We start from the raw sequence: 23113 nt of genomic DNA, 5'->3' as shown, positions 1-23113 counted from the left end.
CAATGCTAGTCAATTATAAAACATACTTCACCATCGATATGGCGAGCGATCAACAATAATAGTCCTTACCTAATAAATCAATCGATAAATAATTTCGATCGATACGATTGCTACAATAGAAATTTACAACTGTTTATAACTGCTGATTTTTAGTCTCTATGGACTAAAATGGTTTTTTACTCCCTAGAGTAAAATGGCTACTTTATATCCCCAACGCATGCATTAAAAACGGCGGGTTTTTCTGCAGTATGACAAAAATTTGGTTTTTAATCGCCTAAGTGATGAGGTATTCGAGTAACATTTTTTATAGGAAAATACACATGGTAACTTAGTGGTGCCGTAAATAGCATGTTGAATTTGCCATAATTAGCCTAATAGCAAAATAAGCTTTTTTATTACATGAGAAATTCGGAAAAAGAAATAAAACAATCTTATTGTAAATAAAATTAGCACAGTTGCAAGTATAAAACATAATGTATGTATCCGAACAAAAAACATAAAATTAATCTAAACATATTACAAGAAATTGATTTATGAAAAGTCATCACGACATACTTTCTAGTACAGTTCAGTGAGTTTGGTATTCAATGAATCACAATATTCGCTCAAATTTGCAAATTATTTTTGATGATTCACGATTGACCTGACTAAATTTTGACGTACGATAGTCTACACACGACACGTCATTGGTTGAGCAACAGCAAACGCAGGCAGACCAAAGATCTCTTTGTTATAATGACTCATAACGGTTGTAAGTAAATCAGCTGTTTAGTGTTTAGCGTTGGACGTGTTGTGTTTCCACGCTTCGCCGCTCGCGATCCCAAGCGCTGGTGTACGAGAGGGGGTGAATAACATCATACAGTGTTCCGGACGATGCCGTCTGTCATTTTATTTCTCTCTCAGTTCGATTCGATTCACCCATTCGATCTAGTCTGCGTCTCAGTACGGGGTAGTTGCTACTCGACTGTGGACTGTCTATTATTACTTGGTAGTCGAGCTTGCATTGTTGTGTTAGTGTTGTGGTCATTGTCTCAAAATCAAATTATTGAGAGTTGAGTTGAGACTGAACTTCGGTTGAGATAAGCGTAAATTTCAGTGTCAGATAAACGAATAGAAAGGGTTGAGGTTAGGTTAGTCAGTGTTGTGATTGTGTTTCTTCTATTGATCACCGTCAATCGTCATGCATAAAATCATGCAATGGGTAAGTGTATTCAATTTGCTTTTTAAATAACATTTTTATTTAATTTATAGTTTTTATTATTACTTTTTTATAATAATTTAATAACAATCTCATTGCAGCTTTGTGACTGCAGTAAATATTTTTCTTGATTTATGAAAACTTATAAAATATTAATACATTTTAAAATGAGCAAATAAAACAATGTCTTATTTTGGGGTCTACTGACGACTAATAACTAATAACTAATAATAACTAATAATAGCTTAGTAGTTTTTATTACCAATCTATAATTATATAACCCCCGCCGCAGCAAACCTGCAGACTAAAAAAATTCCATTTGCCCGATTGGATTTACACTAAAATATCTCCTTAAAATATCACATTTATTCCCTATTTAAATATAATTAGTTTAACGAGTACTTAGGTTTCATGCAACAAGTTGGGTAAAAAGTGGGTGTTTTCAAATGTTAATAGTTTAGTAAGATGAATGCATTTTCCAAATTTGATCAAAATATGTTCATGAACAAGGAAACAAGCAAACGCAAACTACAACAGTTTACTTATTCTCCTATAAGAATGACATGGGAATTTAAAATTTACAATTTTTTGGAATTTTCTCCGTAACCACTAGGCGCATAATAAAACTTCAATATACTAAATTATTTGTTTTTTAAGCGCTACGCTACAAAGTGGTATGGGAAAAAATTGCTAAGTTTTGTGTGTTTTTTTGGTCAAAATGGGAACAACCAATTTTTATCCCATAAACACCCGTTCCCATAGTCCGATCATGCTGGTTCGCGAACTCGTTCAAATAAATGTAGGTTAAACACGTTTATACCAAATTTCATCAAAATCGGATCAATTTTGCTCGAGTTATCGTGCTAACGGACACGCACACATGTATGTATATATAAATGAATTTGAACGGGTGGTGTTTTTGGCCTCTAGGCATCTCAAATCGAAAAATGAATCAGTTCCGGGTCCAGGTCTTCATATGAGTAGGTACTTCTAGAGTAATAGCTTATTCCCTATATGGGAAATTCGCTAAAAGCACAGACAATAGACCATTATTACTTTTATTACTATTACTGTACTTCATTACTGTATTATATTCAAATCAAATCATTTTATTGAGCTAAGTTGACCATACATTGCATTAGCTAAGTCAAACATAAATAATACAGCTTTCCTTCTGGGTTTTAATAATAAGATTAAGGTATTTTCAACAATATTTAATACTATTTACATCTTCTTACTTTACGCACTCGTAGCGATGCCACGACAGGTTTGCCAGTATAGGCCTATTTTGTATGATTAGTTACGATACAGAATTGTATTTAATATAGCCTATGTGTATAATGTCGCTATTGCAATTATTCATAATTAACATTGACTTATCCTAACATGGTAAAATTATTATAAAACAAGTAAAATCATTATCAAGGTCAAGAAGTGGGAGGAACTATGATTATTATCGGGAAAATCACTATAGTTGCATAAGTACATTTTTGGAGTATTGGGGGCTGCACTGTTTTGTATCTAAAAGGACCATACGATACTCAATTTTAATCAAAATAATTTGAGTCGTTTTTGGTAAAAATCCGATTTCCCGCTATTTTGTGAAATTTTATTGGAAGTCACAGTTAAAATTACAAATTAGTATCTACATAATTAAAATTTGGATTATAAAATATGGGGTACAGTCTCCTTATAAGATACTATTTTATAGGGGGAGAACAAACTGTGGAATGTAATAGGTGAACTAATATAATATTATATCACTATGATATACTGTATTAATAAACTATTATATTAGTTCACCCATAGTAATATGTTAAGGCTGGTTTTATGCACCGCGACAGTCGCGCCACGTCTTGCGGCTGACCAAAATGTCACGCGACAGCGACACTTTTTTGTCGCGTAAACTCACATCCGGTGGTGGGGAATTAAAGAAATCAGTCTGTTCTCAATCCAATGTTGTGTGTTGTGTTTGTGATGTAGAGGTGATTATTAAGTTGTTTAAATATAGACCCTGTAGTGTTGTACACGATAATGACAAAACCCCAGTTATTTAAACAACACATACAATTTACAGTTGGAATTGGGTCAACCCTCTTAAAAATTTCATTACATAATATAATGATGTAATTTATAATACAAATAAAGGGTAAAGAACTCATTTATATACTAATTATTAACATAATCAATATAAATATATGGAGAATATACCACGTGGAGTATGAAAAATACTACTGTCGCGCCGCGACTGTCGCGGTGCATAAACGTGCCCATTTGATCCAACAGAACTTGAACCGCGCGCGACACATTTTTTGAAGCTGCGATTCTAAAACCTGTCGCGGGTATTTAGAGTCGCTCCGCGGCAGTTTGTCGCTGTCGCGGTGCATAAATGCTCCCATTTAACTCAATAGAACTTGAGTCGCGCCGCGACACGCGACACGCGACTGTCGCGGTGCATAAAACCGGCCTAATGTGAACGGACTTGGATTTGCAATAATTGAATTAAAATCTATGGTTAAAAATTAAACAGTAGCATTGTTTAGCAAGAAATAATACACACAATTAATTATATTTTATACCAGACAAGCACTTGATACAATGTGAATAGACAAGTGTTTTTCACCAAACACTTCAATTTTCTCAGATCATGACAATGCCGTTATGATGTCGTCATGGTTACCGCGAAATGCCTACTTGACATCGTCACTGTCCGGGAAGTATGAAGCCCTGCATCCTACACCCATGCGGTGACTGTGTCGCTTATTTTAAAGCTTAGTAAACGCAATCTAAAACAGAGGAATAGTTTAGTTACGGGGTTTCTGCAGTTTAGCTCTTGTTTTGAAGCTCAGCCAATACAAATTGATGAGTTGAAATAGAATGTTTTGTTTCAAGTTGTGCTGTGCAAATTACGGTAGCGAAAAAATCCTGGAAAGAAAATTACTAATTAGGCCTACTAGAATATGTATTTTTACTATTATTTTTTTTGTTTTTTAGCTGGTAAAATGACGTAAATTAAGATTGTAAAAATGCTATGAAACTGTAGCGTTGACGACAATTTCTCTGTGTTTTAGGATCACCTTTCATTTCAAAGAATTAAGTTAACTGTAACATTAAAGTAAAATTGTTCAACCATCTCGAGCAAAAGGTTCTATGTAGCATTGGTTTGCCTTGACACACGCCCCTAATTTCATCATCGAATGTATTGACTGTAAATAAATGACGCATTGCAATTTTGTTCCAAATTCCATAAATCAGCGTCCGTTGTTGAATGTTGAATCACTAAACGATTTATAGCAACGTCCATGTTTACCCAAATACGCGACGGGGATTGGTCGCCGATGTCGTCAGCTGTTCCTGCTGACAATGTGTGACGTCACACTCAGCTGGTCTAAGCATGTTGCAACCAGAAATGCACTTGCACCATGCACCGACCCAGTTGCAGCGGCAAGGTTAACCGGGCAATTCCACTTTATGTTGCCGGGGTTACGGTGCTCGGTGCTGTCAAGGCTTCATGTGTACACAAAGGCTTGCCTACTCGAGCATGGCAGTTAACCTAGTTGTGGGGTAAGGTTTTATGGTTTGTGGCAAATAATCTTAGGGGTGTAACTGAAATAAATTGCTAGACAAATTGTTTTTCGATCCATTGTGATCGGGTTGTTCTGAAAAGGATAGTAGGGAGTATGTATCTACTTAAAATAAAATATGTCACTGGAAAGTCAGGCTGCTTTGTAATTTAGACGATTTATTTACTAATATGTAGGCTAGCCATATGTTTCGTAAAAACGCTGCCTTTTCTGTCTCGTACTCACTGTGTCAGCTTTGACTATTAGCTATTAGTCAATGGTATCAGTGAAGAAATACAGTAGACTCTCTCTTATCCGGACACCATTTAACCGATCGTCGGTTTACCCAGACTAAATTCGGCAAAAGTGGCATCTCCTTAACCAGACAATTTTTATCAGCACATTGGTTTAACTCTGTATCGGATGAAAGTGGGCGGTACTGAAACTGTTCTCGGGGAAAGATTTGAGGCCGGCGAATTTTGTTCACATAGGTTATGTAAAAACAACGCACTCCCAGATTTAAGTAACATTTGGGCTAGTTTTTCGAGTAATTCCCATGGTGTGTCATATTTTGTCAAGTTTTAGGGGACGACGGTTTAACCGAAAACCCTGTTATCCGGACTGGCCTCGGGCCCTAGGAGTCCGGATAAGATGGAGTCTACCGTAGTACGTTTTGGTTGGTTAATGAAATACGATACGCTAACTATCTGCGATATAACACGTAAATTTTGTTATAATAAATCATTGTTCCGACTTAAGATAATTCACAAAATGTTCAACAAAATTAACTGAAGGTCATGCAATGTATTTGTCAACTTAAGAAAACGTTTCACGTAGGCCATATCCGTATCCGGGCCTGTTCAGGTACGTGAGACTGTGAGCACAGAAAACATACTAGCTGGGAGTCATGTTTGCGCAAAGAATAAAATCGTGAATATCTGCCTCAATATCGTGAATTTATTGAGTCGAATTAAAGTCAAGCTTAAAACATCGGTAATTTAAGAACAGTATGAACAACATGTAGACTTCTCATCCCATTGTAAATTTTGAAGTTGGTTTTTCGGTTCTAGTTCGTACGTCAACACGGATCGCTAGCGTAGAGGAAATTTTGTTTCTAGTATTTTTGGGTTATTTTCATGATTTGTGCTTTACTGTTTGGTTATACAACTAGAGGACGAGTTTTTGTTTATAATTAGATCGTTTTATTTGGTTAAACGAGGTTTTGAATGACTGACATATCAAGAAACAAATTGTAAACAAAATACGACCTCTGCAGTGCGATGTACAGAACTAACAATAACATTATTGGCTTCAGCTGTTCCATTATGATAAATAATCTTTGGGGTGATCAAGTCTTTTGTCAAGGTTGACTTCTTATCTGAGTTTGCAATAGCGTGTTATTATGGGTCGTATGGGTATGGAATCCAGAGTATTTGAAAATTCCACTTGTTATCTACCTTCTTCTTATCGAAGGTCTTCTTATTGAGGTTCCGCTATAGTCCTGAATACATAGTTAAACTATTGGCCTTTTAATAAATTGTCCTGGATAAAGTAACTGAATCAGCCAGTGACAAAGCTATGATGTCATTGATTCAATACACTAATTCGTCGCTTATTTTCGCCTTCAAATTCACACTCCATTGTGCTCGTATCTTACAAATTTTATCATCACATTGTCTCCATTGTTTCCTTCAAACTCTAACGTATCTACTACCTCTGTGTTCCAGACGGCGCGGATGCTGGACTGGGGACCTGGGACAGACTCTGACAGTTCCTGTGGGGCGGAGACCCTGGAGTCTGCCCTGAGAGGACTACGGGAGTGTACTCTGGACCCCCGGGAACTTCCCAGACCCCACAGGCTGCACGACCATCCAGGTAATGGCTTTATAAAAGTTGTAAAAATGTGTTATCATCTTATTATTGCCTTTATGGATGTAACCAGACACTCCACCCCCATGTATAAGTTCAAGTTTAAATTTTTAGCAATGAATTTGAGAAATTACTACAAAAACTGTTATAAAATAAAAAATAGTTTTGTGAAAACACTAAATGGCGGCTTGGAATTTTTTTACGTAGGTCAGCCCTAATATTTTAGTTTGTCTGTGGTCCTGGATTGATAACTAAAAAGGTCGGTAGAGTTTGGGAGCGCCCTGTATATTAAGAAAGAGCCACAACAGAATTAATGGGGACGTAAGGTAGAATTTATCGATGAATAATGCATAAGAATAGCCTGCATTCAAATACCGCATCAACATGTATTATTTATTATTTACTTTGATGAAACAGCAAACTTCATTTTTCATCAAGTACAAAGGAATACACGCTATTTTGTAGAGAACAAATACTATATAAAAAAAAAAATCATAAATCTTTATTGGTCATTAAATAACATATGTTACAATAGACCTCGTTAACAAAAATAGGGCCATAGATTCTAGATAGTATATTATGGTCTATAACATGGAATCTTCACTAAACTTAAATATAACAAAGTCAACAAGAAAATAAAGCTAAAATCATTTGAAAAACACAGAACTATATATATATGAAACAAAAGTGAGGTACCTACTTAAACAAGTGTTTGAAAGACTAGGTAACAGTTGACTAGGGACTAAGTAAGAACTAGATAACAATTTTACCATTACAATTGTATTCTGCAAAAAATTCATCTAAACTGTAAAAAGGGTGGTCAGCAAGTATGATATATCATACTATATCAACCTACTTAGCAAAAAACCCTATAAGAAATACAAATATACGTTGGTGATTCCGTGATACTCATTTTAAGCGGTACCGACATGAGAGAAATATAGCACTACTTTGTGATAAAAATATACTTCATAACCCCGTTTATGAGTCTGGGCTTTATCTACACTATAAAATTTATTTTGCTTCAACATTCCATATTCCATTACTGTAATACAACCCTAATCTCTTTAGTTTGCAAAATTATTAAATTGAATATATTACACTGGCTTGCAAAGTACAGCATAATAAACTTATCAAATGTATGATAACTGTTTCATGGAGTAGGCCCTAACGGATGCGGGTTTGACCGATTACGTTTGTCTGCAGGTTAAACCAATCCAATAACCCTAGAATAATATCCTATACTGTAGTCTAAAAGTGCGTGTACGGACAAACTTTTATTTTCGTCCAAGGATTTTAAATATTTTTGTTAATGTGTTAATGTGTTGTTAATGTGTGGTATTTGGTCACGAGAAATCGATTGGTGTTGGCCACAAGGCTGGTAAAAATTCAGTTTCCGTCCTACAGCCCTTGAAAGTGCCCATGTTATCGTCAATACCTTGTTGTAGCTGCGGTTAATAAAACAGCTGATACATGTTATCTGTATTGCAATCTATGAATTTATAAAGGTGTTAAAATATTAAATTAAAATGTTTCCTTTATATTAAACAATTTTTCGTCATACTGCTGCAAAAACAACCGTTTTTATAATGCATGCGTTGCGGGTATAAAGCTAGGACGATTAAACATTAAATTTTTACTCTCTAGGGAGTAAAAATTAGCATTTGTAATCAGTTGTAAATTTTGATTATGGCAATCGTATCAATCGAAATTATTTTTCGTTTGATTTGTTAGGTAAGGTTTTCGCCTATTGTTATCAATTGCTAAACATATCGATGGTATAATGTACTCTGACACAAACGTTATAGACGAAATGATTAAATCATTTACTAAACAGCTGCTTATTTGAATTAGCAGAATTGAAAATAAGGTGGAAGTTGCTTAAAGAGGTTATCTTTTACATCAAACTTATTTAGTTTTCTAGCTTTGTTTATTAATTAATTATGCAATAGGACGAAAAACATAGTTCACCACACGGGCAAAAAGTGACTTTTCAACCCTCGCTCATTTTCCGACCTCAGCTTTACCTCGATCGTAAAACTTGACCTCGGGTAAAAAAGAGACACTTTAGGCCCTAGTGATGAAATATACTATTTCACATTGATTACCGTACACAATAAATATTCATTTAGCTAAATAAATTACAAGTGTGCCAGATTATGCACGCTATTTTTTAAAGAAATGTAACCAACTTAACATTTGTTTGGATGCTATTATATTGTTCCTGACCATTGGTTTATTCAAGGTTCTCTAACTATTGTTTATACACAAATAATGTTTTCTAAATTAAAGTTGACAAGCTAAACTACATACTTAATTGAGAAGCTTAACTTCAGCAATTATAATTAGACTGAGGCGGCGTACTTTGTCAATTTCATTGGGTCGAGTTGTAGAGTTATGAATGCATGTGTAACTACCACCATCTATACAACTTTATAGTTATCTCTTTGTTTTTAAAACCTTGCTATTATTGTTACTGTAGCATTATAAAAACAACCAATATGTTACAATAGACCTCGTTAACAAAAATAGGGCCATAGATTCTAGATAGTATATTATGGTCTATAACATGGAATCTTCACTAAACTTAAATATAACAAAGTCAACACTATAAAACTAAGTAAGAACAACAAATTAAATGATAAATAGGTTGAGAGTACATTATGATGTGTTAATCCGTTACTGACTTCTCGGTAAATTTTTGATGTCCAAAACCATCGTATTATCGATCGTTTAAATCAATTTAGAAAGTTAGTTGGTTATTTCAAGTTTTGGTTATAAGATCGAATAGATGCTTTTAGTTGTTGATTTCGATGTTTTGCCAACTTTTCCATTGGTGAATATAATAGGGTATTGCTATATTGTTGACGATCTTATACCGTATACGTATTTACAGTTAGGCTTAAAAACGGACAAACCATCTGGCGCTCTTTTTCTTCCAGTCCTCCTCGGAGATTAAAAACTAATCTATTTTAGGACTTACGGCTTTAACCCCATACTGCGAGAGGTGTATGTTGACGAATTTCAGACTCTCATATCTCAGAGTAAATAAAATCTCTTATTCTGTCTATAACACTAAACCATCATCAATGCAACAATGCATATCAGCTGATTGGTAATGAAGTAAAGGATTCAGTGATACCAATTTATGAGCTTATGTTATTCTAAATAGCGTCTCTTGGTACTTGTAATTTGGGTTGCGTTTTTAAACGATGTATTTGGCCTTAGTTTGGATAGTAAAATGCAAAAATTGCTAGATAAAAACAGCCAAGCGTCACCGGAAATTTTCGTCATATTTAATGAAAATATTGTTCCCGGCCCATAATGATGATAACTTATTAAGGATTTTTTTTCTCCATGGGCATATACGGTAGGCAATTAACAGTTAATTTTATCTGTGATATCCATTTTAGCACCGGTTAAAACAGGACAATATTTCAAATTCTACCATACAGTAAATTTCCGACATAAATTTGAAAAGCCCCGGTCCTAAATTGAACAGACTTGTTTGACGTTTTTGAAAGACAGATGATGTCTGTTAGTTCTGAAGTTTAGACCATTAGTACAATGAGCGTCATTTAGACCAGTAGATCAGATAGCGGTCTAGGGACAGTGATATATATAGCATGTTATAACTATGACAACCGAGTGCGATCTTTCTGTCGATGGAATTCCTTTCAGTTTTGACAACTAGACTGGCTTAAAGCTAATTTCAGTAGAATGCTTTTCAAATCTGAAGTTTAAGAAAGTAAGATGTAGTTCTACTGTTATACTAAAATGATGAGTTGTATTATTGTATAGCTATCATGTCTTGAATTTGAGGTACTGCTTATGTAATAATTAAGAAACATATATTGCTGGTGTACTTTGCTAGTGTATACATAGGGTGCCCTGTAAGTAAGTAGGACAAATTTAAAAATAGGTTTAATGAGTCGAAATAAAACTAAAATCAAGAATAACATTCTTTAAACGCCTCGTTAATGTGGTATCCTATAGTTTTGTTTAGGGAAAATAGTAAACAACAAAATGCCATCTACTATCTACTAAAGCGGGGAGCGAGCTGGTGTAGTGGTTAGAGCACGGGACTTCGGTCTCTGGGGTCCCGGGTTTAAATCCCGCCAAATCACCAATGGATTTTATACAAGTGATAATGCCACAACCTCTAGGTCTAGCCTGAAGTAATGTAAAAAAACAATCCCGGGCTCGTACCTAGCGTCAGGACAAACAAAAAAACCAACTACTAAACCCCGAATCTTAAACCAGCATCCATGATAAATCTATAGAAAGTTTAATCTGTGAGTTTCCGTCGCGTGTTACAAGTAGGCTTCTAATCTTGTACATTGCGGCTTATTTGTTACAACAGAGTATTTTATCTTTCTTTGTGTAGAGTTTATTGGCCGCACTGCGCCTGGATGTGTAAACTATTTCATCAGCACGTGTCGGCGCCGCTGCGCAGCGCTGCGAGTGCGTGTAAATCAAACAGCTGATACAACAATGCTTACTAGGCTATTATGTCTTTGTTTACAGTTGCTAAATCGTTGATTATTAAACGATATCACTTAATAAAAAAAATTATTTATGATGTGTTGTCTGGCTATATCTTGTGAACAATGTACATTATTTTCATTTAGTCGGTTTTTAGCAACTAAAACCCTTTACGTTGTAAGGCTGGATATTTGCACATGTATATTTTTAAAACCTACCAAAATATCAACGATATAATGTCATTAAATACCCTTTCAATATTATTCTACTTGATAAAAAAAAGAAAAAAAAAACAGTTACATCTATTGCTTAAAGGCGGGTTATTTTCCGTTTACGTTGTCAGGAAAGCGAGCTGGTTTATTGGCAGAGAACGGGAATACAGTCCGGAGGTCGCGGGCTCAAATCTTGCCAGTTACCAATGGATTTTGTCTAATTGATAATGCCGCTATTTCTAGGTCTATCATAAATTAATTAATAGCAATGATTTATCTGAGTCTAAAGCTCATGTTTATTTTCGTCAGTTTCTCTATACAGTAATAAGTTCGGAGCACAAGTAGTTCGACGTCCCGCAAAAACAGTTATCGCCAGTTGCTGTTATCAGTAGTTGTCCATATTATGTAGTAGCACGAGTCATCAGTATAGTCATTGCTTCTGATGACTCTTGGTACATATTTCAACAACTTATAAACTGAGTCACGACATAAAAGAACAAACTACAGCATTTGTTTTGTAAACCACTACGTCCTCTGGAATTTTAACCCAACAGGCCTGTTGGGTTAAAATTCCTTGTACCTTTCGACCTAAGCTTTCCTCACGAAACAAATACAGTATTGTTAAAAAACGAGCATAATATATCTATTCTTGAATTACGGCGTTAAAAATAGCGACACCAATCAAAAGTAGGAATTTATATTTTTCTTCAACATTTCACGTATTCCTTATGTAAAATCGAAGCAAATAACTTTCTCTCGTATTCGAAATACCGCACGACCAACATCCATACGTTGTTGTATCCATACGTGGAATGATGCTGTACAACTTCTCCAGTCACTGCGACAAAGATCCATTGTTTTTCTAAAACGGTAAACCGTCAGCTGGTCGGTGTGGTGTTACCCACAAAGAATAATTCCAGCGTGGCGTCCGTAGTTAAAACATTCTTGGGTATCCAACTATCCATTGGACGGTTCTTTGTTTGGCTGTCAGCTGTGGAGAGAGGGGGGGGCTGGTGGGGCTGTACGCACATCAGCTGATTATAGATGTCACAGACGCATTCCATGAGTCACTGGCGTCCGGGGTACGTCACAGGTCTTTGCCACCGATACACAATACACATTACGTATTGCATCATCAATAAAATACAGGAGATAATACACTTCAAAACGTTGCTGAAGTGATAGATCTCGAAATAAATCGCTTATTTAGGCTTGCTCAGCTAAATGTGTATGCTATTGCTGCAACTACTCGTTCATCCCGGAGAGCATTTCTATTTAATGATTTGGAAACTAAATGAAACGTTGGCGATTTTGACTCACTTTAGTAGTTTACTCGCACTGTGCGTGTATCTTATCTTATTTAACTTGTCAATATGCATCATTGGTTGTATGTGCCTGGAGGTCAACTGATGACCTTCCATGGATTAAACAGTTTTCAAAAGTCATTGGTCATACTCATTAATGTATTTGTAATCTGTATGGATGCAATTAGGAAAGATTTTAGGGTTGTTTCGTTTAGGTACATGTAGTGTGTATTTTGGTGTTGAAGATTTTTTGTTTTTTTTTACTTAAAAACGATAATTGTGCAAACTGTTTTGCTTACACTCTGAAAATAGAATCAAAGAATTTTGACCTAAACGATACCAGCTCACTGATACTAAACTAAACTTTAAAACGTAACTTTAGTTAGTAAAACGTATCACATAACACAGTTTAGTTTATCATCGAATTTGCATTAAACAGGCTTTAGACTTTAAGTTTAGAAGACTACTTTGCAGTACAGTAGTGTTGTCAATGCGTGTACAAACCAAACCAGTTTAACATTATAGTCTGTATGATGAAACCTGTCTCCTTACCAAGTAAGGACCTGGGGATAGGCCAGCCAATGGTTCAAGACCCGGACTGGTCCAATGTAGATGGAGTGTTGGGAGACAGGTTCCATCATACAGACTATACATGTAGAGGCATGTTCTGCATTTCTAGACGACAGGGAGAAACACTTGGAATGTTAATCATAAAATTCCACTAACTGTGAGTGTAGTCTTGTGTGAGTACATAGTTAACAGGAACTACGTGTAGTCAAACACACTTTCACCGAAATGTTATAACTTTTCCTTGTAAACAGTTAAACTATTAGTGAAAGTCATGCGAAGTCAAGTACTGTCAAAACTGTATCATTGACTATTGGATTAATAGTCAAAGACTGTATTTAACAATATCTGAAAAAATCTTTCATAACTGTTTCCATAGATTTTTAAAGTTCAACTGTTGCTAAATTTTACGAATTATGTTTTTCAAATGAAATGAAATTAAATTAAAATCCTTCTTTATTGAGGCGAACTTAGGACCTCATGGTCCTTTTTTCCAGTTAAACTCCACAGTCTCCTCTTTTGGCCATTCGTCAGCAATATTCTTGTTGTCTGGGATTTTGTTGATTAAAGAATTGTTGCATACATTTCTATCACGGATCATTAAAATTCATCGGGGTATGCCTTCGAATTGCCGATAAATGGATAGGCCTATGCCTTCAAATAGGGATTTTCTTCAGTCGGGTCGGTATTTATACATTGTTTGAACATCATTTAGTTTCCGCGACGTTTTGGGATTTGGGATCAGATTGTGTCTTCGAGTAGGAAATAACTTAGAACATTTAGAACATTTTTTTAGAATATTTTAGAACATAATTAGTAGACAAATATTGGAAACACACAGTAGCTGAAAAAATCAGGACGAAAAAAATTAGTATGTAGTGTTAGCATAGGTCAAGTAGTAGGCTATACTGATAGAGATTATGGATATTCCTCACATTCTTCCGCATTTTTTATTTAGTGGCATTCGTTCTATTTAAGACAAGGCGAAACAATGTTCTTAAGTGAAAACAGCCACCTATAATAATAGAGATCCACCACTGTCTTGGGAAGTTCGATAAATTGAAAACACAAGTCTTATTTTAACGGCGTCATGTATATAATTTCCTAGTTATTCGCGGACACGACTCTCTTGTACCCCCGACCCCATTCAATCTCACCCCATCCTCGTACGATTCCCCTTTTCAAAGTCATCGCGGACCGGGAAAATCATTCCCGCACAATCAATACTAGGCTCAAGAGTCGTGCAATTAGGGTCGATTTTCGCCTTTGTTATCTTTCAAATGGTAGGCCTAGATGTTGAGTAAAGTAAATTAAAACTTACTGTAGGCCTGTTCTTAGTTCTTTATCTTGTCGTCGTCATACATGTATGAATGCAATGCAATGCAATGCAATTCTTGGTATTCGTGTGGTTTTTTGAGTGCTTTCGAGTTTATTTGGCCAATTCATCTTTGAATTCTTAATTAAGTTTAAAATTCGGTACTTTTAATACTTAACTTTTAGTACTAAAAATACTATTCATTTTTCATCGATAGCTGAATCAAAATTATGATTCCAAGAAAGGAGCCACAATAAATCAATCTCGGCAAAAGTGCAATAAAACTTAATTTTAAGTGTATTAATTTATAATATCAATAAATACTACTGTAACAATATTTTTTATAGACAAATATTGGTAAAATGTTAACATTAAATATTGCCTACTTATATTGTGTATACATCAATACAATATTTACAGAGAGTTGTGTTTGCACTTGAAGCTGTACTCATAGAATGTTTTGAATCATTTTTAAATCTCTTTTAAATCCATCCGATGCAGATTAAAATACACCAAAACAATAATATAACGAAGAGGGAGTATTCTGACACTGCCACAGCATAGCTAGCGGGGGTATCTCGATTATATCTCCGCGTCTCCGCAGACCAACAATGTAAATGTGGTGGCGGAGGGGGTGGGGGTGTACGTGACTGATCAGCTGTAACAACCAAAAGTAACAACAACCCAACAATCACCACGAAGAGAGAGATCTCCCAGTAACAAGTTTTGTTGCTTTGGGATCGGCTTCAATGCAATCTTTCTAACACTATCACTTAATTACGGCTGAAACTAGTTTAGCCAAACTTTGGAAGGTTTTAGAAGGAACAATTTCAATTGTTGACAATGCCTGTTTACATTGAAATGTCAAAGCTAAGGTAAACAAAGATTGTGAGTTTTCTCATGCTTCTATGGAGACCAATTAATATTTACTTTTGAAAACCTCACCTCAAAACTTTGGACATCCAAGGGGCGTAGCCCGAGAGTAACTCAGGGAAGTGAATAGTCCTATGACATTCCTAGGTATGAGGATAATCTTTGTGTTTAATTTGGGCTGAGTCGGCTTAGTATTTTAGTCGTGGCCGCCAGACAGAAAGACACAACCTCAATTTTATAACAGTACTGTATAGACAGAAGATAAAATATAGATAGATATTGCGTAGACATTGTTTTAATTTATACTACTTAAAACAAAGAACCATAGACGCATAAATTACATGATGAGTAAGAGTTTCAGGTCAATTCTTACCGGCCTAACCGTATTCCTATGGACATTAGGGAGATTACTACGACCATGTCCCCACCCAACTCAAGGCCCCGACGTTGGTGTGGCAAAGTAACACCAGCCGGCATAGCCATGGTATAATACAGAATCTCCACTACGAAAGCTCCACTAAATAGTGCAAAAGCTCTTGCAGTAGGCCGAAAGTGCGGCGTTGCCACTTTTGTCTCGCTGCGGTCTTTTATTAGAGGAGGCCATGCTATGACGCTTCAAGCTAGACGCATTTTTGTTCATTCTAACCGTAAGTAGACTAATTCGTTTAAGCCTTGGGGTACGACTTTGACAGGACGGTATCTCGTAGACCAATATTCTTGTCAATTCTGGACGTGCTTTGACTCATTCCTTTGTCCCCAGATGGTGATGGCAACAACTGCGGCAAGGCGGTTTGCGGAGGGGAGGTCGACTCCAGGACTTGGTGTTGCTGGAACTGTGCTCAGCTATCCTCCCAGCTGCTGGAGTGTACCATCTGCCTGGAGCCTCTAGCGGCCAAGGAACGGCGAGGAGTAACGTCGTGTGTGGAGTGTGGCAACATCGCATGTCTGGCGTGTGCTCAGCGACTACCTAGGTAGGCCTATGTAATTTGTTTGGTACTTAATATAGTCTGTATGATGGAAAATGACTTCTGACCCTTGGTCCATCTGGGACTTGCTTGAGCCTTAAACCATTGCTTAGTCCGCAGGTATACGGAGGGTTAGAAGTCAGGTTCCATCATGCAGACCAGGGAGTCCCTCTTACATTGTCCATGACTATAGCAGCAAGCTAATCCATATAGATGGGATATCTACTTCAATATCCAAGAGTGAATGCTTCATGATACTATAAAAGACATCCCTTCTACGAGTATATCAACAGCTGTAACCATTTGTTATTAAAAAGGAAATTTGATGAGTCACTTGCAGAGTCTGCTCCGATAAAAAAAATAATTTTTCTCTTGGTTTTGTTTGTTACAGTATAAAAGATACTATAGTTTACTATAAGTTGGCCTTTAAGTTCGGATTGGTTAAACGTTAAAATGAAATGAAATTAAGTTAGTAGTTCACATCAGCCTCATTCTGTTGTGGCCACTACATTTACTCTGTTATAAATCTTAAATCGTCATAATATGCTATTTCATGTTTATAGGTACTTATGTAATTAATCAATTTCCTTTACAGGTGTCCATACTGCCGCTCAGAGCCAGGACTTGTACCTAATCTAGCCCTGCAAAGACTCGTTTATAGACTTGATATTCCCTGTCGCAGCAGGTAAGACAAAATATTTCAGGAAATTTTTCACATGAAATAATTTTCATCGTTCTAAATAGACTTAAACATTTTTATATTGTATGATGGAACCGTCTCCGGCTTTCTATATGGGGACTGGACTGGCCAATGGTTTAAGGCCCGGGCCAGTCCCAGATGGACGGAGGGCCAGGAGACAGGATCCATCGTATAGACAATACTGTGTATTCAATATCTGTCATGTGGTAGCTTTTGATTTGTGCTAACTTTTAATCTACATTAAGAAGTTTTAATACAACATGCAATGTTTCAATGACATTGTGATTAAAATCTGTCTGTATTATCAATTTTCCTTTCCAATAGTCTTAATAACACTGTTTCTACACATTTCCAAGCTATATCACACCCCCTCCAAAGACTTTAAAACATTTCTATGAAATGGGCTGCACTGCATGTTCTAGTTTTTAAGCTTTTAACACCAAGAAAATTGGTAAGCTATTAGGTTTTTAACGTTAGTCAACTGGCATAGCTTAACAACTGGAAAATCCCTAAACATATTTTTTTTCTTAAGCATATCCTTGAAGAAATTTTGGTTTTTGTTGAAAAATCCAGGAATATGTAGTGTAGTTTATCCATTTTTTGTACAAACTATGGACAAAAACTTGTTCTTTTCATTGTCGCAATAATTCAACACATGAAAAATGGCAAGTTTAACTACATGTAAATAAAATTTAAAGTTTTTTGGTCTTTCAGTTAGTTGAGAATAAAAAATTAATCATTACTTTGCTTAGCTTATCATCATGTTTATTTTGAAATGTTCTGTTCTAGTGTTCTGCCAGTTAGATGCCCACATAAGAAGTGTGAATGGAGAGGTGATATAGATAATTTGGCAACACATCTGGAACAAGCTCATCTAGTTACCATACTCAATGGTAAGTGAAGACAAGAAGCAACTTACTTAAACTAAATTGTTCTATTTTGATGAAAATAAGTACATATGAGCATCTTAACCAACAAATATTTTATTGAGTTCTCATTAAGTACTCGCATTGATTGAGCAAATATTATACTGTATACGGTTATTTATTTGAGTGTAAATATCCCTGAAAGAACCTGTGTGCATAAACAATGATAAAGTAACTGTAAATTTGATTAGTCCACAAGTTTGTTTTACAGGTTTAAGTTTGCAGTCCAAGACTATTATGAACCTTTAAGAGCAGTTTTTTGTTCAGATGGGGCAATTTTATTACTCCAAAGTTGTAATTTCCACAATATAAAAATTTAAACACATAGAATTTTCATTTGATTTTCGTATTCACTTGGTTTTGCCCATCATTCAGACCTAAAGCCAGGAGCAATAAGAGAACACCTTTCTTTTAGGATAGCGTTTTGGCCATTCAATAGTTCCTATAGAGCAGAAAACAGAACTTAAGAATTTTCCCTTAAAAAAAAAAAATCCATTGAAACAGAAATCAAAATTGTGCTGGCATTTACAAATATTTGGTGAAAACAGCAACGAGCTTTCATCTTTACATGTGGACATGAATACAATGGGTTTTAAGTTACTCAACACTGCATACCATTTCTCTGTGCCAAAAACGCTTATTTGAAAAAATAATGGTGTATCTTTTCTTTTTTTAACCCAACATATGTTTTCAGGCAGCCAAGTAACCCTGGATATTGCAGACTTCCACAGAAAAGCTGAACTCAGCCTGTCTAGAGCTCGTCACTACTCCGTTCTTCTCTCGTGCTTTTCCGACGTCTTCGTCTGCAAAGTGATGCTGTACCAAGGCAAACTTAAGGTCATCTTATCTCAACTCAGCAAGGTCAAACACTCAAGAATTGGAGCCTGGGTGGAAATCTCATGTTTATCTAAAGTGACCAAAGGGATAATCCATCTTTCAAAGACCAAATCTGAGTTTGAAGTGTCTGTTACGAATTTTGTCCTCCCAAATAAGGGAGGCAGCGATAGAGTTACGATCTCCATAAGTATACGACCTCTTTGCTAAATCATATGGTAGACTTCTTCTAGTTTAGGGTAAGTTCAGTTTGGACAGATTGCTCGAACTGCATCTGTTACTCATACACACACTGCGTTTGTCCAATGTAAACCAATCACAGGAAGTTTGTGTAGTGCTGTTCAATATTCTAAAATACAATATGATAAGGAGAAGTATTTTATTGTTAGGTTTACATCTGTAATGCGCTACTATTTCACACACAATGTTTCATTCATTTTTGTATCAACTTTTGATGAATTATACTTTTTTCCCTGATCTGTTCAAACTAGAGGAAGTCTACTCAACGACTAAAATATTGTTTAAATGTGAAATAGGTAATGTAGAAAAATAATGTGTAATACATCTATTTATACACAGAATAATAGGTACATTACACCAAAAATGATGGTTGGAATATTTTTCCTAAACTTCTATGTTAATGCTCAACCAAAACATAGGAACATGTTTTTGTCTAAGTGATAAACTGTTGTTCATATTTAAGTTTTATTTTTAGGTGACAACGAAACATTTTAAAAGTAGTGCCAAGGCATATTTTTTGTGAAACCAATTATTTAAAAGTGTTTAAAGTATTATGTGCATTCACGTTTTGTCTTGTTGCAAGTTGCTTTCTAGAGCTATTCACCTTTGAGAAAGTGGCAGGATAGTCTGATAAAAAGTATTTGATATTCTCATCCTTCTCTTAAGTAAACAATTATTTTGTGGCTTTATTTTTATTTAAATTTCTTTTCTACAAAAACAGTTAGAATTTCAGTATTGAGACCAATGTACAATTTTTCTGGACTTTAATTTGAAGACACGGTTCTTAAAGTATATCTATTACAATATTTAAGAAAGGTTGTAATATTTTTGTATATATTTGTCTAGTTTTAAGCTGTGATTTGTTTATAAGATTTGTGTGCAATGTAGTTTACTAGTTTAAAAAAGTCAAAACAGTCTTTCAAAGGGTTATGAATATTACCGTGCATAGTTAAGATGTATATATTTTTCAAGAAAACAAGTATTTGTAATTTTTGTATGTAAGATAACTTGCTCATTTTTATTTGTTGTCGATGCTAGAGAAATGACCAAACTTGTCCATTCTAAGACTTAACTGTCTTATTAAGTGTACAGTTATCCAAGCTAGCTTAATAGCCATATTCAACTTTTTATAGCCCCAACTATATCTAAACTGGTGGCACTTAAATATAAAATGTAATACCTTTTTAGTTTTTTTTTTTACTGACAATTAGCTACCTATCTGGTCTTTATGATAAAAACAATTGCCTAAAAAGCAAATATCTCTTTTAGGAAGCAAGTCCTGCAGTTCATAATAATATAAATGATTGAATAGTGTAAGTTAACCTAGAAGTCTTTCAACTTGTATTATTACCATTTACACACAGGGATGAAATGCTTTAGTTTAAGGTGATAAATGTTGATATAAGTATATGGCTTGTAAATGTCTAGTCTAAGAGAGACTGTAGAAACATGTACATCAGATTTTTTACTGTTGACCAAACCAATATTATGGACTAAAACATTTTATACATTGAATACTGCGTTTTTCTCCCTTTTACTGTTTATTTACTCGTACATTTACTTCTAAATATACTGTACTAGCAGAGAAAGGGTTGACGTACATTTTTTAAAGTGCTTATTGCTGTTAAAATATTTGCATCTCTTTGAGTACCTATTAACACCTATATAGGTATTTTACACCACCCTTTATACCCTCAAACTCTGAGATTTCCCAGGTAGTGAGGCTGTTTCTGACGAGATTTCTTTATGTTTATGTTCTATCTTCTGAAACACGTCAAAAATGTCATCACAGAAAACATTTAAATCTAAATGGAAGAGTTATTGAAGAAAAGTAAAATATTTTAAAATAATTGAATACTTCAAATGATTTTAAAAAGACTAAAATAATTTGTTTGTAATAAACCACCTACGTTCTTCAAATTTATGATTTTCATATTTTAAATGAAGTGATACTAAAGTCATACCATTGGTACTATTACAGCTAAACATTAACATGATTGATTCATGATTATTGATTTGGTTGAACCAGTGCAACCTGTTAACCATTAACCTTAGATGGAATTACTACTGTGTGTAGTTTATACCGCTTAGTGCTTACCAATAAATTTATAACTGTAGCCAACTGAAGGGTAACATTTAAAATCAATGGTTGAATATGTTTCATGCTTTTGAATCTATCCAGCAAAGCAAGTGGTGAGATGAGCCGGTAGAGCAAGGGTGAAATAGTGTACTCTAATAAAATGAAAAGTTGTAGCAGGTACCAAGGATACAACATCGCTGCCTTTGGGACGATGAAGTCCATGGCGCTAGAAAAAACTAAGCTTGATGAGTCACACCCTGCCTTTCTTCAGGTGAGGTGCACGTACAACCTGAACCTGAATATAATGTCATTTTAATTTCATAACTACTAAAATGTATATTTTTTAGAACGCTTTAAAAATAACGTGTGTTAATGTGTGTTGAGTTTATAATAATCGCGTCAGGGTTTAGAATGTATTTCAGTTTAAGTAAGTATTTGTAGATACCGGGTTTCTTCTATATTTACAGATGATGCTCTGGTTACACAGTGCCCTTTATTTTAAATAGTGTTCTTACCAATCTTACCTGGGACCAAGAAGTGTTTTTAAAACGTTTTTATTAGCTCACTTTCTTGTCCGGTACAAACTTTGCAATCAATTTTATACTAACTTCCCGATGAGCTAGAGACTTGATATTTGAAACATAGCTCACAAATGGAAGACAATGCAATATTATATAATTTAATTTTCATATTTCCCTTGAGCTACGCCTCATGGGCTTGTTTTTATTAACTCGCTTTCTTGCAAATTTTGATACTTCCCGATGAGCTAGAGACTTGAAACTTGAAACATAGCTCACAAATGGATGACAATGCAATATTATATTATTTAATTTTCATATTTCCCTTGGGCTACGCCCCATGGGATTGTTTTTTGTTTTTATTAGCTCGCTTATTTTAAACGAAGTTTCCTATGAGCTAGAGACTTGAAATTTTAAACATAGCTCACAAATGGATGACAATGCAATATTATATCATTTAATTTTCATATTTCCCTTAGGCTACGCCCCATGGGCTTCCAAATTTTCCATGTTTACATTTTGAAAGGATGTAAATATATAAATTAATTTATGTCAGCTGTAAATACTTAAATTTGACAGTTCGAAGAGCAGAGGTTAAGAGGTACAGGTTTTATGCTCCCAAGAGATTCTTTATACAAACACAAACATTTCAAAATAAAGATAACAAATCTGATTGCAGATATAAAGGTGTTTGTTGTTAATAATGTCAGTTGTTATTTTTATACTATTCTATAAAGTAAACAATAAATTAAATAGATTGATATTATTTCTACTTCAATTATTTTCTACTTTTTAGTGCGTTTAAAAACGTTTGGTTTTAAAAAAAATTGTATTTATAAATTATTTTATAACCAAAGACAAATTCCGCCCTCAGAATCCATACGTTTCTTACAGTAGTAAGTGTGTTAGCATTGACTATTGGATCAAGGCCCCACTAGAAAAACCTTTTTTCTATTTTTACATCGTTTTAATAAAAATAAAGCACTATATGGTTTCATTTTATTCCATTTAATTTTTTTTCATTTCTTACAGTAACTTTGTAAACATGTGTAATTGTCTTTTAGAGCTAGAGCACGGCTACCTTTAACTCCAGGCCGCGGCCTTCGAAGTGGCAACATCGCAAGTAGGGTTGTAACAGCTGTTTTGTTTTGGAGGCAGCTAATGGTTTTTATGTATTTTTTAATAATACGAAAGCTTGGTTACTGAGCTAAAAATATTAACTCCACTTTAAATATACAAAATTATATTTTCAATTTAAATATTGTTTTGCTTTTTAATTCTATATGTTTTATTTTCAATCTTTTAATGCATTTATGTTCATAAATTTAAACAAATAATACGTGAATTAATGAGCTGATGTCACCTGTCTACCATGTTATCTTATGGGACGTCTGGCGCTAGGCAACACCACTTGCAACGTTGCCAATTATTCTACCAGGCCGCGGCCTGGAGTTAAATGTGGCC

At 34.9% G+C, this 23113-nt stretch overlaps 1 protein-coding gene across 2 annotated transcripts; it reads left to right on the top strand.

Annotated features, from left to right (window-relative positions):
* Positions 1-952: 952 nt before the first annotated feature.
* On the top strand, positions 953-20539 carry LOC129001046 (uncharacterized). 2 transcript variants are annotated; one of them, XM_054428194.1, is made up of 6 exons: positions 953-1201; positions 6489-6636; positions 16147-16357; positions 16947-17036; positions 17841-17944; positions 18672-20539. In XM_054428194.1, exons 1-6 carry the CDS (start codon positions 1181-1183, stop codon positions 19019-19021), a joined length of 924 nt encoding a protein of 307 aa, XP_054284169.1. In that variant the 5' UTR covers positions 953-1180; the 3' UTR covers positions 19022-20539. The 2 variants fall into 2 exon arrangements, with proteins under 2 accessions (XP_054284169.1, XP_054284170.1); XM_054428195.1 differs by lacking the exon at positions 953-1201 and adding an exon at positions 4653-4762.
* Positions 20540-23113: the final 2574 nt, after the last annotated feature.

This window comes from Macrosteles quadrilineatus, unplaced genomic scaffold (genome assembly GCF_028750875.1).
Source record: "Macrosteles quadrilineatus isolate MER2022 unplaced genomic scaffold, UCM_ALF_1.0 Scaffold_8__2_contigs__length_117827958, whole genome shotgun sequence".
NCBI lineage: Eukaryota > Metazoa > Arthropoda > Insecta > Hemiptera > Cicadellidae > Macrosteles > Macrosteles quadrilineatus.
Note: the sequence above shows the minus strand (reverse complement) of the source record. Positions and strands in the feature narration are given on the sequence as shown.

What these genes read in the sequence shown, in the direction of transcription:
- LOC129001046 (XM_054428194.1), top strand. Translation starts at nt 1,181, where the DNA reads ATGCATAAAATCATGCAATGG. An exon ending in GATATTCCCTGTCGCAGCAG is followed by an intron (nt 17,037 to 17,840) that starts GTAAGACAAAAT and finishes GTTCTGTTCTAG; the next exon opens with TGTTCTGCCAGTTAGATGCC. An exon ending in TCTAGTTACCATACTCAATG is followed by an intron (nt 17,945 to 18,671) that starts GTAAGTGAAGAC and finishes ATATGTTTTCAG; the next exon opens with GCAGCCAAGTAACCCTGGAT.